This window comes from Balaenoptera borealis, assembly GCF_965194805.1.
Source record: "Balaenoptera borealis genome assembly, chromosome: 18".
Lineage (NCBI taxonomy): Eukaryota > Metazoa > Chordata > Mammalia > Artiodactyla > Balaenopteridae > Balaenoptera > Balaenoptera borealis.
The window spans coordinates 6,642,752-6,660,042 of record NC_138877.1 but is presented as its reverse complement, the minus strand read 5'-3'; the positions used below and the strand labels follow the sequence as shown (position 1 = coordinate 6,660,042).

The following is a 17,291-nucleotide window of genomic DNA, read 5'->3' as shown; positions in this document are numbered from 1 at the left end:
CAGCTCACCCATTACGTTCCCTAAATGCTGGCACAAGTTGGGTGTGGCCTAGGAACAGACAGAAGCCATTTCTGCTCTGGCCACAAAACTTGCTTCTGCTGGAAGCCCCTTGACCTCCGGAGCTTTAGATGAGACCAGCAAGAGCTCAGAATAAACCTTGTAAGGGAAACAGTCCAGCATTATCCACGGGAAAGTGATTTCCATCTCCTCAGAGATCTTTCTCCTACCACATCTCAGATTCTTCTAGACTACCAGGGACTTAAGCCCAAAGGAACCACAGGTACGAAGTTTTGGAATGATCCACTATGGCGTTATGATGGCAACTTAGCTGTACGTCATAAATCTCAAAGGCTTAGCTGGGGCTGGACCTCACTGTAAAGTAAGAATATGAAGCTAGTACAGTTCAGTTGGTCAGAACTTCAGGCTATTTTGTAGTGTCAAGTCCCACCCATTAAACATTTCCTCTCTAGAAATCAAAACAAAACAAAACCGAAAACAACAAACTATCTTCCTATGTTGAAGATACTATCACCCTGTGAAGCACACAGTGATTTATGACCAGCACCCTAAGACAGAGTGAAAACGAAAAATCACTGAAAGTCACGTCAACCAAACATCTCCAAGACTCATAGGTCCTTTAAAGCGTAGAAAATACTTCACTGTGATGAAATTGTCATGTTACTTCAATGCATTTTAAGCTTCCCAAACCAAAAAGAAACAGGACTGAAAACCCAATGGGCAATTTTCAGCTTTCCAAAGTCTCTAAGATATTGCCAGGGGATTTTGAGGCATAGAAAGCTATGCGCCCAACCAAGCAGGTAGCTGGCAAAGGCTCCAGCAGAAAGGCCCATGTGCTGAGGGAGACTTCAAAGCCTTCATTTTCATCCAGCAGCGACACTGTCATTGAAAAAGTCCCATGTAATAATATTTTTCCACTTCAAAAGGCTGTTGAGCGAAGGCTCTGATAAAACTCTGCAACGAACGTCACAGTTCCACTCTGAAAGTAGCCAGGAAAAGAGCTTTGCATCCACAAAGCAGGCCTTGTTCAAGGTGAGCTACCCAGATGATGGTGGGCATCTCTGTGAGAATACCCATAGTCCAGCACCCCCCCCATACCCCACTCCCACCCAGATTCTAAAGAGAAGAGGCATCAACGTGTCTTCTATGTGAGAAAGCACCAGACTAGGTACTTTACTTTAGTAGCTTGAACCGCATGAAGTTGCCACTTTTCTTATTTTTCTCTCTACAGCCTTTGTGAGGTAGATATTATTATCCCAACTTGCAGATGAAGAAACATGGCCCAGAAAGGTTAAACAGCCTCTGCAAGGCCACAGAGCTCAGCAGTGCAAAAGTAAGGGTTTAGGTGCAAGGCTCTTCCCCCCCGCCCCCCCCACACCTCAGTGCTACAGAAGGGCTGCAGAGGCCCAGCCTCCTAGAAATGATCCATTGCTCCAAAATCCTGAAAATGATCCTGGCCTGGGTTCTGGAGGCAAGCTAGTATATCCAGCCTTGAGATAAGTTGAAACTAAATCTGGAAGCATCTGTTTCCTCAGCTAATTTTGTCTCCCTGCTTACTACCACACACCATCTCTAGGAGAGGCAAGTCAGCTGCCCATGCTTGTCTACTGTGGGTCCAAGATAACCCAATGCCCCTGCCTATAAATGGAACAATCTGAGCAAAAGAACCTGGTTTTCCCTCTGTGCTAAAGGGGCATCAATGCGTGGAGGGATGAATTTGAGGGGGAAATTCTGACTGACAATTTTTTTTTTAAAGTGCCAGAGAATGTGTTCTATGCAATACAGAAAAAGGGTGTGTAGTATCTGTATAAATGCTTATCTTTTTTTTTTTTTTAAGCCATCAGCCTTGATTGAAAAAGACTGCCAAATCACCCACTATATAACATTCCTAAAAAACTATTTTCATTCAAGCTTTCTTGTTTAAACTGGTTGGCCATCTGTTTCTAGGAGAAACTGGAAAGGCAGAATGTCAAACAAAGGCCATGAGTTAGAAGCTCTTTCAAAGTGCCCTTGAGCAAAACCTTTAACCTTTTTGGGCCTTAAGCCCATGTCTGAAATGAGAAGAATAATCATGCTGTTTATTTGTCTAACAAATATTTGTTGAGCATCTACTGTGAGCCAATCCGAATCCCACTGGGAGGCTTCTAGAGTTTATCTGGTTATTATTAAAAAATGATTTGTGCTTATGAAATACCATGTTGGTATCTACCACAATGTGAAATGCACATCCTTCGCATGCACAAATGCAACGTGAAATGCACGACCCACTTTCAGGACTGTCCTGCAGAAATACTTGCACATGGGTACAAAGATCACAGGCTGTTTATTCCAGCATATGTGTAATGGCAAAAACAAAAACAAAACAAAACTGTAGACAGTCTAAATGTCAGGAATGCCATTAATCAATTTAAAAGAATGGGGAAAGTCTATGACATTTAAAAGGGGGGAAAAGCAAATTATATATATCAAATTTGCTTTTATCTTTTTATATATGATCCCATTTATGGAAACAAAAAAGACCTTTGATTGGGTACATATATTTATAAATGCACAGAAAAAGCTCTGAAACTCCAAATGATTAACAATGGTTACTGCTAAAAAGGTGAGTGAGTTGGGGTGGCTTCCACTTTTCACTCTATAAACATCATATTGTTGAAATAGTTTACAGCAAGCTCATATGACTTTTTTTTTTTTTTTTTACTTGTAAACATAATTAAAAAATTTTAAATGCCTTAGAAGTTAACCAATAAGAACAAACAGACAAGACAAACTTAATTTAGGCTTTAGACTCTGCTAATTCTTAGATTGACATTGTTTATCTCTGAGAATGAAGTTGAAGTCAGATGCTTATGGACCCTCATGACTTGAGATAACCCTGCAGACTCCGGAGAGGAAAAGGTTATAGGGAGAAAATAACACATGGCAAAGATGTTTACAGAAGTGGCCATTCTGCCCTTGCAGGCCCCTTTGTGCTCCTCCTTTGTAACTTCTCAAAGCAGGGCAAGTGAGAAAAAGAGGTGAGGTGTGGGATCATCCCCCGCCTGGAAAGTTCTTGCTGGGCCTGGTTCTGACGCAAGGAAGCCTTTGGAAGGCGCTCTCCCCGGGTGCCCAGCTCCGAGTCAGCACGTTACTGAACAGGACGAGGTCCACCAAAAGGAAACGTCCAGTGACTAACCCCACCACCACTCTGCACCTCACTGTAACCAAGAGCACGTTGGCTCAAGAGGGTGGGAGGACTGAATCCAGGCTGGAGGCTGGCCCTTCCGCAGACTGTGGGGAAGCCAATGCAGTAAGGGCTGAGCGCTGCCAAACACAGGGGGCAGGAGGGCCGCCCCAGAGGAAAAAGCCCCATTGTCCTGTCGCCTTGACTCTCCCTTGCTGCTCACACAGAGGGGGCCACAGCCAGTGAGTACAAGGCTCTGATGACCGAGCTCAAGATCTTGACCCACATCGGCCACCACCTGAATGTCGTCAACCTGCTGGGAGCCTGCACCAAGCAAGGAGGTAAAGGGGAAGGGAGGGCCTGCCCCTCTCCCGGTTCACACGCCCTGGGCGAGTTCTCTGTCCCACGGCCCTTCTTCCCACACTGCGCCTCCCGCCTCCTGGCACATGGCCTGGCAACGGTCCAGAGGAAGCAGCCTGTCCGTGGATGGAAGGTGCTCCCATCCTGGAAGTGGCTTGCCTGCACACTTGGCTTAAAGGTTCTGAACAGAAGGACTCCCTTAGAGACCTCCTTCCACAGGCTCGAGGTCAAGGGCAGGGCGTTTTTCTCAGGATGACTTGGGAGGAGTGCGACCGGAGCCAAGGTAAATGCACAGAAGGTTAGCATTCCCTTGAAGCTTCATCCAGAGGAAGGAATCACTCCTGGCAGGATCCCAGGAGGAGGTGGGGTGCGGACGCGGCCTTCGGACAGGCCGTACCGAGAGGGCCAAGTGCAGGGACAGGGTGTGTTATGACTGAGGAGTCGCAGACCTTTCCATCCTCCCCTAGGGCACCTTTAATGCTCCCAGCATGCCCCAGGACAGGGCCCACGTGCAGAAGCCTCTCTGGGGCCACTTCTGCTCTGACCCAGAACCGGAAGTTATTCTTCCCCCTGTGGGCCTAGAGCCCAGTGGGTGAGCGGTGGGGATGGCACCTTCGGGGAGCCCAGGGGACCCGCAGTGCAGCTCGGGGGTTTCCTTTCCAACCCTCTTGCCTCTTTTGACTAGGGGTCGGCAAACGATGGCCAGTCAGCCTGGGAGCTTACTTTGACCGTTTTTAGTAGTTGGGGGGGGGGGGGGGGAAAGAGGAATATTTTGTGACATGGGAAAACGATAGGCAACCCAAATTTGTGCGTTCCTAAAGTTGGATTGGAGCGCGGTCACTCATTTGGTTGTACTGTCGTCTACAGGTGCTTTCCGGTTACAAAGGCAGAACTGAGTAGTTGTGTGGCCTACAAGCCTAAAATAGTTACCGTCTCTTCCCATTATGAGTTTGCCGATCCCCGCTTTAGACCTTACAAGCCCTGGGGCAACCTCCGTGCAGATACCCCCAGGTGGCCATGCAGCTGGGGGGTCAGGTCAGACAGGACCTGGGAGGTAGGGGCTGGTGTGACAGTGTCCTGAGGCCAAGGGGCCAAGAGGGTGGCCGGCAGTTACAGGCAGAGCCCTGACCTTGGCCCTCCCCCTCCCCCTCCCCCCAGTTCTTTCTCTCCTACTCTTTTTTTTCTGCTTCTTCTCCAGTCCGACCCCCGACCAATTGTCTCCTTTTCCTTCTGTATTTTTTTGTAAACCCCTTCTCAGGTCCAGTTGAAAAAAAAAAACAAAACTCTCTCACCCCCAAGTTGCATCCCCCAGACCCCGCTAATATAAAAACAAGTTGGTTTGCGGTTTCTCAGGCCCGCTGATGGCTGGCAGATGGCTGGCTGGCTTGGTGTGGTTGAGCATGTGTTGTTTTGGCTGCAGGGCCTCTGATGGTGATCGTTGAATATTGCAAACACGGAAATCTATCCAACTATCTCAAGAGCAAACGGGCCTTATTCTTTCTCAACAAGGTAAGGAACTTAGGGGTTGGAGGTTTTTCAAGACAGCAGTGAGTTTCCATTTAGGCTGTAGCAGCATAAAGCAAGAGAATATATTTTTCCATTGCCAACTAAAGAATGTCACTAGCCATCCGTCCAGCTCTGCAAGGACTGAGTCATGAGCCACTGCAGTCGCTGACCTTTAACACACCCTGAAAGGAGTTCAGGGCGGAGATCAGGAATGAGGCGCTCTGTGCTCTGGGAAAACTAGCAGAACAGGCCTTCAGATAGTTACATATTTTCAGGAGAAAAAAAATTTTTTTTTTTTTTCTTTTGGAACCTGGATTCTTGCATCTTCTCATACTTAGAAAAGCCCCGAAACCATTAACTAAGATGCCTGTTCTGCATAATTAGCAGCAACCTTCTGCCAAGATGTGTGCTTGGATGCACGTCCCCTCTTCACCAAAATCACGTATATGCTGACCTCCCCCCCACCGCTTCAGAGCAGTTTCTCAGAGCTCTCTGAGAGGCTGCTCCCGGGCTACAGTCCTCAGAAAGACACTGAATAAACCCAACTCACAGCTTCTACGTTGTGCATTTTTTTCAGTCGATACCATTAATGACTGAGCTTAAAACACAATCTCTGCTTTTTTCCTTTAAAAACATTTTTTTTCTTTCCACGCTAATATATCACACTCTTTTTGGGGTGAGCACAGAGAATCTTCGAGCCCACTGTAGGCAGTGATAATTAGAGATTAAAATTTACCAGCCATCTACCTAAATATCAAATCATCTTGATAAATTTCTCTGTCTCTTTCTCTCTCCATAGAGACTCAGACATGCACAAATCACTTAGTCACTCATTTCTTAAAAGATGATGGCAAGTATAATTGTTTCCATTTATTAGATTAGAGAAAATAAGGACTCAGTCAACTGAGAGACTTTATAGTCAACAACAGTGATGGGGCCAGAGAAATCGTTTTCTTCCCTCCCTACTGCCTTTTCTCCCACTTCCCCACACCTTCACCACCCATGTCACCCCTATACACATACTGAACCAGCCTTACCCACTAAAATAAAGCTATATAATAAAAGGAACACAAGGGTCCAAGTCCTGAAGGCAAACAAAGTTCAAAAGGGATTACTGAGTGAAGGAGAGTTTAATAAACCTTTGCCAATGTGACCTATTTCACCAGTGTTGTGTCCTTCTCTGGACTACAGAAGCCCACGAGACAATGATTTGACATTATTAACCTGTAATCAGCAGTGTAGGTGATGAATCCATGTAGCATGGTGGTTTAAGCACTCAGACTCCAGGATCAGACTTCCTGGGTTTAAATCCTGTCTCTACCACTCAAGAAATCTGGGACCTTGGGCAAGTTACTCAGTCTCTCTAAGTTTCAGTTTCCTCATTTATTAAATGGAGATAATAATAGAACCCAACTGACAGAATTGTTGAATCAAATTCCGTTCATCACTCCATAAATGTTAATTATCATCATCATCATTGATCCACCGAGATAGAAAGATTGGGTGAGTCTAACTTAATGCCACTGATCTATATGATCTGTATGACGGATAAGGTATGCGACCCCCAAGAATGATGCCTATCTCTGTCAAGCGAGTGAGATTCTCATGTGGCACACAAAGAAGACCCACCGGACAGCTGGCCCATTCTCTCAGCCTCTGATCCAACCAGAGACACAGGTTTTCTACCAGACTGGCAACATGTACGCGAGAACATACTTTCCCAATTTTAAACCATGCCCTCTAATAATGAGAATCTTGAAGCTGAAAGGGATCTTTGTGATCAGCTAGCCTACACGCTCACATTACAGATGTGCCCAGAAAAGTCAAGTGACTGGCCTTAAGGACACACAAGGCAAGAGGTGAAGTCGAGGAGAAAACCCAGCTCTCTTAACTCCCCTTCAAATGCTTTTTCTATGCACTGCACTGGGTAAAGAGGGGAAAAAACATAAGAAAAAGTGGAGAGTGGTGCCCTGGGCGGAGAGCAGGACAAATTCTCCTCAGTCCTGAAATCCTGGGCTGGCTTCAGGAAGAACTAATCCAGCAAGAATACCCCAGGGACCCGGGCAGGATGGAACGTTTGGGTTCGTGCGTCCTTTGTTTGAAGAGCTTGCTTCCTTCTCTGGCTATATTTAATGATTCACCTCCCTGTTGGTGGAGCTTAGTGTTTTCGTGGAAAACACATGGCTGTATTTCATATTTGGAACCTAAAGGAAAAACCAAATGGCTAAACAGAAATGGGATATTTCATTTTCCAAGTAAATTCACTAGGACCTTTAAATATTATTTGTAATAAATTCACTGTATTCTGTCAGAGTCCCAAAAAGTTCAGTAAATCAACATTTACCAGAAATGGTTACCAATAAGCAAAACTAAATATACCGTTGATTGGGAGTCAGGAAGGGGGTGAAGGAGTCTGAGTTACGGTCCTTGGAGTCACACCAAGGACTCGAGCCCTTTTCACCCCAGCATCTTTGCCAGCCCCCTTCCGCTGCCGCCTTCTGTCCCGGGAAGGGTCTTGTGGAAAATAAAATTTCTGTCCCCCACTGAGCAGAGTCGAGTCTAACTGCCTCGGAGACACGTAATAAGCAAGAGTTACGATCTCCATCTCCACTCAGGTAGGTCACCTGGACGGCAGTCGGGGTTCACTCTGAGGCCTAACTCCCCTTCTGCGGCACAGGAGGGTCTCTTTTCGGGGGGGCAGGAGCCGGGGACCCTCCACGCTTCCAGGGATTGTCAGGCTGAAGCAGCCGCCTCTGTCCTCTGCTTGCTCCCACGGCGCCCTCTAGTGGAGGGACCATTCCCACTTTGTGACACTTCCAGGAAAAGCCAAGGAAGGATGGGGAGCCTGGTGAATCTCAGCCCTGCCCCAGCGGGCAGGTGGATCGGGGGACACCACTGAACCCCAGTCCCTCTCCGACCCTGTCTGGCATTGCCACCTAGCCAGGACTGAGCTAGGTACACGGTCGAGTCATGAAGCCACTGGGAGTGCTGTTTCTAGTGTCACAGTGATTAGGTGAATTACGAAAAGGTGATAAAAATCTCTTCTGGTTCCACCCAGAATCAACAACTCCTTTCCCGTGAGTCAAAATGTAATAAGATGATAGAGCTTTTCCGATGACAAAAAGGAAACCCAGAAAAGCAAGGTGGTTTGTTCAAGGTCACATGGTCAATGAAAGAGCCAGATGCACACCAGGGCTTAGAGGCCCAGTCCGGGGTGAAAGGCCTTTTCTACCTCTGTTAGCATCAAACTATATCTTTGTTCTGAATGGAGGGGAGAAAAGGAAATGTTCATGCTCCCTCCTTCTCCAAGGAAACCTCCTTCTCTCCAATTACCGGAGAAATTGGTAACTGCAGCCTTCTCTCATTACTCCTCCCAGGGATTACAAAGGCCCCGAGTTGACTGGGGATCCTTTTCTGTCATTCCATATCACCTTTCACAAGATGGCGCACGGTATGGAAAAGTGCTCAAGGGCATAGATCGGAGTTGGCCGAACCTGGGTTCAAGCTTTGCCATTTACTAGCTGCATGTGACTTTGATTACCTGACTTCTCTGAACCTATTCCTTCGTGTATTACAAGCAAGAACTACCTTCATAAAATTGTTGGAAAGATTAAAAGAGAAAATGTACCAAAGATTCTTAGTGTCCTGGCTCACACCGAGTAAGCTCTCAGTAAATAGCAGCTGCTGCGGATATTCCTTTATCCTACCCAAGATGCTGTCAAGGAGCCCAGTCAAGAGAAGAATTGACTCCACAACCCCAGGGGAAGCCAGGCTACTAATTTACTATCCATTTTGTCGGATGACATTCTCCTAATGCAGGCGAGCGCCAGCTTGAGGGACTGGTCTCCCCGTTACTGTTCTGTCCCTTTCATCTGTGTCTTTCTTGGTCTCTTAAAGGATGCAGCCTTACACGTGGAGCCTAAGAAAGAGAAAATGGAGCCAGACCTAGAGCAGGACGAGAAACAAAGACTAGATAGTGTCACCAGCAGCGAGAGCTTCGCAAGCTCCGGGTTTCAGGAAGATAAAAGTCTGAGTGATGTTGAGGAAGAGGAGGGTAGGTATTAATTCCTTCCTGTCCTACAGTCTGAGATATTTTTACAGCATACTGTGCATCTCTGAAATTTTTTTCTTATTTATCACCCTAATAAACATCCGTGGGAGACTCGAAGCGTAATGTCCTGGGGAGATAAGATTTGAATTTAGATTATTTACAGAGTTACTAATTTTGACAGGGAACTGTACAATTGTCTCCCCTCCGGCCTTGCTGTCTTAACGGGTCATCCCCTGCCCCCCATGCTTGGGCAAAATGGGCTAGAGGCCTGGAAAAATCTCGGATATTCATGTTGAAACTCAAAGGCTCTCGAAAATGAACTCTGATCTACTTGTTGGTTTGTTTCATGTTTTGCTAACATTGTTCCAATAAACTGGGATTTGGTGGCATAACAAGAGCCATTACAAACAGTTACGGTTTTAATGCTTTCCAGATTCTGACGATTTCTACAAGCAGCCCATCACTATGGAAGATCTGATTTCTTACAGTTTTCAAGTGGCCAGAGGCATGGAGTTTCTGTCTTCCAGAAAGGTCAGCCTCACTCTTTACTGTTTTGCTTCTTCACCAGGCCTGGTCGTGTGGATGTTCACATGGGCAAACACACACCTTTGCTATAAAATCCACTTTTCCTCCTATTTGCTTGTGTGTGTGTCCTTAAATGTAGAGTGAACTTCACAACACACGACTTAATTTGTCCTGATATGAGTGAGGAGGCTTGAGAACAGTGACTCCTGGGTACCAGCAGGTAGAACTTAATTCCAGGGGAAAAGCTCGCTGGGTTTCAGACTAGATGAACCTGGCACCCGTGCTCCACAACGTCCTCTGGCATGTCTTCAGAGCTGGCCAGAATCTCAGAGTACACGACCCCATGGGAGAGCATCTATTAATACGTCCCAGCGGGGTCCTCCCAGGAAACTCCAGCTAGATCGTGATCTGATCTCAGCAGCTCAGGATAAAAGGCTTTGGGGACGTTGTGCTCCCCGGGAGAACCCGATGGCCAGCTCTGTTTCCCCGATGCTGTCCTGTAACACAGTAGCAAAGGGGATTCGGGGCCTCTCTCGACTTGGGGGCCTCCAGGGGTCTGTATTGGTAGAGAAGCACTTCACGTTTGGGGCGACGCCACCTGCATCAGGAGCCGCTCCCTTCATGTAAAGGAAGCATGCGAAATGGATCCCCGAGTTCAGAAGGAGAACACTGAGAAGGCGTAGGAAATCAGCCGATGAGATCAAGGACATGCACTGATCATGCCACTGGTTTTATTCTAGTGCATTCATCGGGACCTGGCAGCACGAAATATACTGCTATCTGAGAACAACGTGGTGAAGATTTGCGATTTTGGCCTTGCCCGGGATATTTATAAGAACCCCGATTACGTGAGAAAAGGAGATGTAAGTCAGTTGGATGTTTCTTGGGCTCATTTAGGCCCTATCACATTTCCAAACCACAGACCAAAGCCCTCGGCAGAGGTTGCTGAAAACCAGCACGCGCTTTCTGTGGAGACGAACGGTCCGCGTGGACCGTGGACCCGAGAGCCCTCGCACGGGGCTCCGGGAGGCCACGGTCCCCTCCTCCTGTCCTTCCCCTGTTCCTGCTCGGCTCCTGTCCTTTGGGCCCCGTAGCGCTGTTCAGTGGGCCCTGCGGAGACCACAGCGTCCCCTCCCCTCTGACCCCCGGGGGAGTTCCCTGGGCCGCTGGGAAGAACAGCCTGGACTCTTCCCCTCAAATAAACCCGGGTGATGGATTCAGCAGGTGTACACATCTCAGGAAGGGCGGGGGCAGGCGTCAGGATGACCTTGCCGGGGAGGAAATCGCGTCCCTCCTGGGTTTGCCTTCAGACCCAGCATCGCTGCCAGCTCACACGGGCCTCTCCCCCCCGCCTGTCTCTGAGCATAGTGTTATTTTTGCTGTTGCGGGTGACCTCCTGTGCCCCCTCTTCTCTGGCCTTTACCCTGAAGGCTTAATTAAGCCTGTGTCCGGGCCCTGACGACTACTCCACAGCCGTGGTTCTCAAACTTGAGCGAGCACACATATCACTTGGAAAGCCTGTTCAACTGAGAGCCTTGGGTGGAGCCTGAGAATGTGCCTCAGCTGGTCCCAGGACTATACTTTGAGAACCACTTCTCCACAGTTTTTTTTCTTTTTTTTTTTCTTTTTCTGGCCTCACTGCGAGGCATGTGGGATCTTAGTTCCCTGGCCAGGGATCAAACCTTCACCCCCTGCAGTGGAAGCACAGTGTCTTAACTGCTGGACCACCATGGAAGTCCCCCACTGCTTCTTTCTTTCATTTATTTATCTATTAATTTTTTTGGCCGCGTTGGGTCTTTATTGCTGCACGTGGGCTTTCTCTAGCTGCGGCGAGCGGGGGCTACTCTTCATTGCAGTACATGGGCTCCTTCTCATTGCGGTGGCTTCTCTTGTTGCGGAGCACTGGCTCTAGGCACGCACGCGGGGTCAGTAGTTGTGGCTCGTGGGCTCTAGAGCGCAGGCTCAGTAGTTGCGGCGCACGGGCTTAGTTGCTCCGCAGCAGGTGGGATCTTCCCGGACTGGGGCTCAAACCCATGTCCCCTGCATTGGCAGGCGGATTCTTAAGTACTGTGCCACCAGGGAAGCCCAGCCCCACTGTTTCTTTTTATAAAAGGAAAACAACAAGCTTTCCTTGAGAGCCCCGATTTGCAAAGATGGCATCTACCCCTGTGTCAGTCTGTGCTTCTTTTCTGTCCATCGTGTCTCTTTCAGCCTCTCCCTGGCCCTCCCCCCCTCTTTTTCTCTTTGTCTCTCCATTATCCCAGGCTCCCTGTCAATCCCCATCCCTCTGAAGTGGCAGGGCCTAACTTACTGGAGTTCCTGCTTGAAAACCAGCCACATGGTGTCCTGAATACTGTCCATCACCTCCCTTCTTTCTGGTGCCTTTGCTGACTTCCCCCATTCAATGACTTTTTAAATCCCGTCTTTTTTTTTTTTTTTTTTTAAATAGGAATGCCTTTCAAAATCCTTTTTAAGAAAAATTCCAGGAAATTATCGATTTTCAGGATGCCTCCTACTTCAGATCACTCTTTCCTAGGTCCCTGCAGAGTATGAGCTGCTGTGGGGAGAAGGATTTCTTACAGAGTCAGAGTTCGGACACGCTGGGCTCATAGGAAGGGCTTACTGAGCAACTATTGCCATCATAGGAATTGGTATAGCACACAACTCTCCCTCTTTCAGTGTAACACTGCATGTTATGAGTTTCCTCCAAGCTGGGAAGCCATAGCTGCTCTAGGAAATGACTTATAGGCCAAATGTTATCTGGGAGGTGACCCCATGGGCACATGGGTTGAATGTGCTTTGTTGTCACGTCCTCCTGCTCACGGCCCCCTTGCCCTTTTCTAGACTCGACTTCCTCTGAAATGGATGGCTCCCGAATCCATCTTTGACAAAATCTACAGCACCAAGAGCGACGTGTGGTCTTACGGAGTACTGCTGTGGGAAATCTTCTCCTTAGGTAAATCTGGGGGCAGGACGAGAGCAGACAGGCCAGACCCGAACGTCCGCCCCCTCTGCTGAGTGTCCACGGGCAGATCAGCATCTAAAACCCACGTAGGCTCAGGCGAGTGGCGTGCGCACGCGCGCCTGGACCACAAAGATGTCCGTAGGGCCGTGCATGAGGTCTGACCAGAGTAAGATCTGCAGTCAGGCTTATCTTCAGCCAACCTGGCTACTCCTTCCCTGTCCTTGGCCCCCTTCTTCTAATTCCTCAAACACCCAGATTCCTAACGCCCATTCCTCTTCCCTCCCCGCATTCCCCCCTCCCCGCAGAATTTCCCAGGAAAGACCCAACACACACAGCTCAACCCACGCCTCTGAGGTCGGCACAGCCAGCCCCGGACACTGGTTTATGCAGAGTGAGCAGCCAGAACGCTGGTTGTATTCACCCTGCTTCCACCAACACCCACCGCGGTGGCTGGAAGCCCTGTCCAAGGCGCCCAAGCACACAGATGCGCCCGGAGCCCCCATCGGCTTGCAGACACGCACCGATGCTGCGAGGCCTCCCAAACGCCGGGTCTAGCCAAGAGTCTTTCGGACTTTGCCAGAAACTTGCCTTGCAGAGCAAATAAAAAGTCACCCAGTAACATCCCTGGTTTCCTGTAATGTGTGAAAACCATTCCCCTGCTTTCGATGACAGGCACCTGTTGCTTCCAGTCTTTGAAAGCAGCTTGGCGGCCACAGTGGCCCCGCGGTGACACACGGCCAGCACTGCACGCCGCCCAGCTGCTTCCTCCTGACAGCAATCACTCGAAAGTGCAGACAAACAAATGCTGAGACAGACTAGGTTCGAGGTCTGGAACAGGGCAGAGCGGGAGGGCCTGCTGCCCCCGAGCCCAACCTCAGCCAGCAATCCCCCTAAGAGGGCCGGTTACGTGCGACCCTGCCCAGGAAAACTGGCAAAAGGCAAAGTCCCGGCTCCTCTGGGCCCCCTGCGGGCCCCGCCCCACCGCAGCCAGCCCACTCCCGGAGCTCCTGGCCCCCTCCCCTCGGGCCCCTCGCGGCACCGGACCCCCAGTGCCGTGCGAACCTTACACGAAAGTAGTGGGTTCAAGTCATTCTCAGGGAGGTGTGAGTGAGCCAGCAGTGGCCGCCTCCGAGTCTACTGGCTTTTTAAACAGCAGCTCATTAACTCAAGGAATGAGTCTCTAAAGGATGCGCTTTCTCCAGAGTTCCTTGTAGGGAGGGGGGAGGGACCCCTCAGGTGCCACCCTTTCTCCTGACCAAACAGCCCAGAGCAGCCAGGCGAGCGGCCTGCGGGCATCTGACACCCGGCACCAGGGCGCCGACCGGCCAAGCGGGTCGCCAGCAAGGATCCGCTGGGCTGCCCTGGGGCTTGCGCTGTACGCTGAGGTCCATTCGCATCACCGGGAGTTCGCTACCCAGCCCTCCCCTCGCAGGGAGGGAACAGACACGGAATTGCCCCCCGGGGCGTTTCGCGCCCTGAGGCCCTAACGTGCCCTGTGTTCTCTCCCGTCGTCTGGTACAGGCGGGTCCCCGTACCCGGGCGTGCAGATGGACGAGGACTTCTGCAGCCGCCTGAAGGACGGCATGAGGATGCGGGCCCCGGAGTACGCCACGGCCGAAATGTGAGCCCCCGTCACCCCCAGCCCGTGGCTCCCCCCGCCAGGCCGCCTCAGGAGGGGGACCTGACGTGCAGAGCCCCCGTCCCGGGAGATGCAGAGGGCTCTCCTTACTCCAGGTCGCCCCTGCCTGGCCCCCTGGGGCCCAGCCGTGCCGGGAGCACGCTCCAGAAGCGAGGCGTCCCGTCCTGGACCCGCCCCTGCCTAGGGCGTCTCTCCACCCCCGACGTAGCCGGGAGCCGAGGTTAGGAACGCAGCGTCTAGCTAGGAGCCCGGCCCCAACCGAGCAGCCCGCCGGGAAGTGGAGGCCGGACCCCGTGCCTGCTCACGAAGTGGGCCCGCGGGCTCCGCAGCTGAGCGGCGCTCCAGCCACAGCCGGGACCACGCGGGGACCACGCGGGGCGGGCCGGAGGGCAGGGGGAGACGTGGAGGAGAGGAGGGGGGTCCGGACTGGGCAGGGACCCTGCTTCCCAGAGGCCTGCGTGGGCAGCGAGCCACCTTCGGCCTGTGCGGAGCGGGGGGCTGGGGCCGCTGCTGGCGGTGGCCCCTCCGCTCGGACCCGTGGCTCTAGTTGGACGGGAGGCCCGGGGTGAGGGCTGTCCGCCTTGGACAAGGGCTTGCTCGCCTCTCTCGGACTCTGTCTTCCTGACGCTCTGTGGGCGTTTTGCCCTGAGGCCTGGGCAGGAAGGTGGTGATGACCCCAGCGGTTCTGTCAGGCTGCTAGACAAGGACTCGCCCCCCCCGTCCACGCTCGCGGTGGTACCACCTTTCCCGAACCGACAGGGGGCCCTCCCCGTCCCACCCCCACAACTTGGGGCCGTCAGGAGCCCCTCGACGGCCTTTGGGAGGAGTCGGAGGGAACGAAGGAAGTGTGGGCTTGGCCAAAGTGCCCTCTCTTTCCTCCATGGCCCAGAGACAAGCTAGGTCAGACCCGGGACCAGGAGGTCGGGGGACTCGGGCCACGGAGGCAGGGCTGGGGAGCGGCCTGAGTGCAGAGGGGAGAAGGGACCCGGCCTTCTCAGTCGTACGTGGTGTCCTTGCCAGGAAAGCACGAGGCCCTTCTGAGAGCTGGGGACACGGCTAGATTAGCCCCAGGCCTGCGCTGGACTGCAGAGAGATTTTAAAAGGCAGGCGAGTTCTTAATTGCTCACTTCTTTTACGTGGTGGAGAGGGGCAAACACCAGGAGGTCTGGTTTAAAATGAGATGACTTTGCACTTTACAGTTTTCTAAGTGTTCTCCCCCTGCCACGGTCTCGTATGAAGACCCCAGCCCGCTTGAGGGGCAGGCAGACGGGAATTTTCACCTGAATTGGATGAGCGATGAAACTAAGCCTCTGAGAAGTCTCGTGATTTGTCAGCTAAGTAGAGAGGAGACAGATTTAAAGGCGGTCCTCTGGACTGAGCTCCCTAGATCACAGAACTGTTAAATTAGGAATATACCCCATGTTCCTTAGAAGAAATGTCTAATATGTCCACTCATGCTTTGAATTAAATATTTCCTTTGACTTTTCATATAATCTGAAAATCATAAGAGCAAGTTCCCAGGGACTAACAGTAACAATGACTGCAGTCATTAACAGCAGCATTTAATATTTATTAGTTATTTAGTGCTTATTAAGCATCAGGTACTGCCTTAAGCACTTTAACATATTAATTTACCTCATTCTCATAACAACCCTATAAAGTGGGTGCTGTTATTATCTCCATCTTACAGATGAGAAAACCAAGGCACAGAACACCTAAGTGATTTGCCGCTTTGCCAATTAGTCAAGCAAACCGAGTCTGAGTCCAGAGCCCCCAACACCACGCTACACACACCTGCAGGGTGTGTCTCCAATTCTTATCCAGGTTCTGGTCTAAAACAACTCACATCAACTTTGGGCCCAAAACTCACTTGGACTTTATCAAACCTTCAAATCTTTATAGAAGGTAGCACTTGTACCCCAGTCCATAGAAAGACAGATGGTTCCTCAATTCTAGGGAGTTTATTTTAGAAACTATAAGAAGAAAGCAGCAGCTTTGTGAATTATTTGTTGAGAAGTCCAGAATTCAAACCTTCAGCGTTTGAAAGCTGATGGGTCATTTCCTTCTTCTTTGTTCCAACAGCGGGAAGGCCCTGGTGAGGATGAAGGGCAGCTCTCAAAACTAGGGTTCTGTGACCTGAACTTGGTCTAAATTGGCGTGCCCTTGGGAGCTTGGGTGATAGCTTGGAAAGGAAGCTTTTCTCGCAAGTCCCCTCGCCCCTGGCTTGTTTTCTAGAAGGGCTGTGGGGTTGGGTGTAACTGGTGTCTCTTTTATTAAACCTGTTTACTTAGTGATGTAAAACGTTTTAACGTGAGTCACTAATTCCTCACCCAGAGCCTGTTTAATCAGATGTCTTTCAATAAGGGAAGAAATAATGAATGTTTTGATCTTTTTTTTCTTTTCCTTTGGTGTTTGAGATGATTTGCACTGAATTTTAGGCAAGAGGAGTGGAAACTAGAAGTCAGAAACCAAGAATCAAAATAGAAAACAGCAATAGTCACAGGTGGTCCCTTCGGCTGGTTTCAGCAGAGAGGAAGCTGGGAGAATCCTGTTCACCATCCTTGCATTTCCCCCCCAGCTGCCTCTCAGCGGTGAAGTGATGCTGGCGGGATAAGCCTGGGGCCTCTGCTTGACCAATGCTCCCTACTCTCAGGGCCCCCCCCCCTTTTTTTTTTTTGCCTGGTTCAAGCCTTTCTTGCTTTGGCTGCCTTGTATAGAATATCTGTGTATATATTTACTGTTCTTCCAATGGCCTCTGAGAATCTGATTCTTGCTAGAGACAAGGGAGCCTTAGACAAGGTAAGGCAGACACAGGCCAGCCTCTGCCACAGCCCACGCCCCTGGGGTGAGGATCCCAAACTCGAGTCTCGTGACCATCTGCCTCTGTAGCGTGCATTTTTGTATCTATTTCAATAAATTAGTAAGATGTGTAAACGGACCTCAATATGAGATCCACACGGGACTGTCTTATGCTACTCTAGCCCTTTGGTCGCTAGCAGGCTGGCCCGGGTTGCCTGGATGGAGCACGTGCCTTGAGCCCTCACTCTAAGGCACTGCTGGTCAG

The 17,291-nt window shown here is 50.3% G+C and overlaps 1 protein-coding gene across 5 annotated transcripts in view; it reads left to right on the top strand.

Moving 5' to 3' along the window:
• Positions 1–17,291, top strand: part of FLT1 (fms related receptor tyrosine kinase 1) — a 173,632-nt gene that overhangs the window by 142,498 nt on the left and 13,843 nt on the right. For 4 of the 5 annotated variants that reach the window (XM_082365016.1, XM_082365015.1, XM_082365014.1 and 1 more), the window contains 7 exons: positions 3,409–3,522; positions 4,962–5,050; positions 8,945–9,101; positions 9,532–9,629; positions 10,364–10,486; positions 12,468–12,579; positions 14,110–14,209. In XM_082365016.1, the coding sequence (XP_082221142.1) occupies positions 3,409–3,522; positions 4,962–5,050; positions 8,945–9,101; positions 9,532–9,629; positions 10,364–10,486; positions 12,468–12,579; positions 14,110–14,209 (793 nt within the window). Of the gene's footprint in view, positions 1–3,408; positions 3,523–4,961; positions 5,051–8,944; positions 9,102–9,531; positions 9,630–10,363; positions 10,487–12,467; positions 12,580–12,893; positions 13,208–14,109; positions 14,210–17,291 lie in introns of those variants that run through there. The other variant, XM_082365018.1, reaches the window with a different exon arrangement.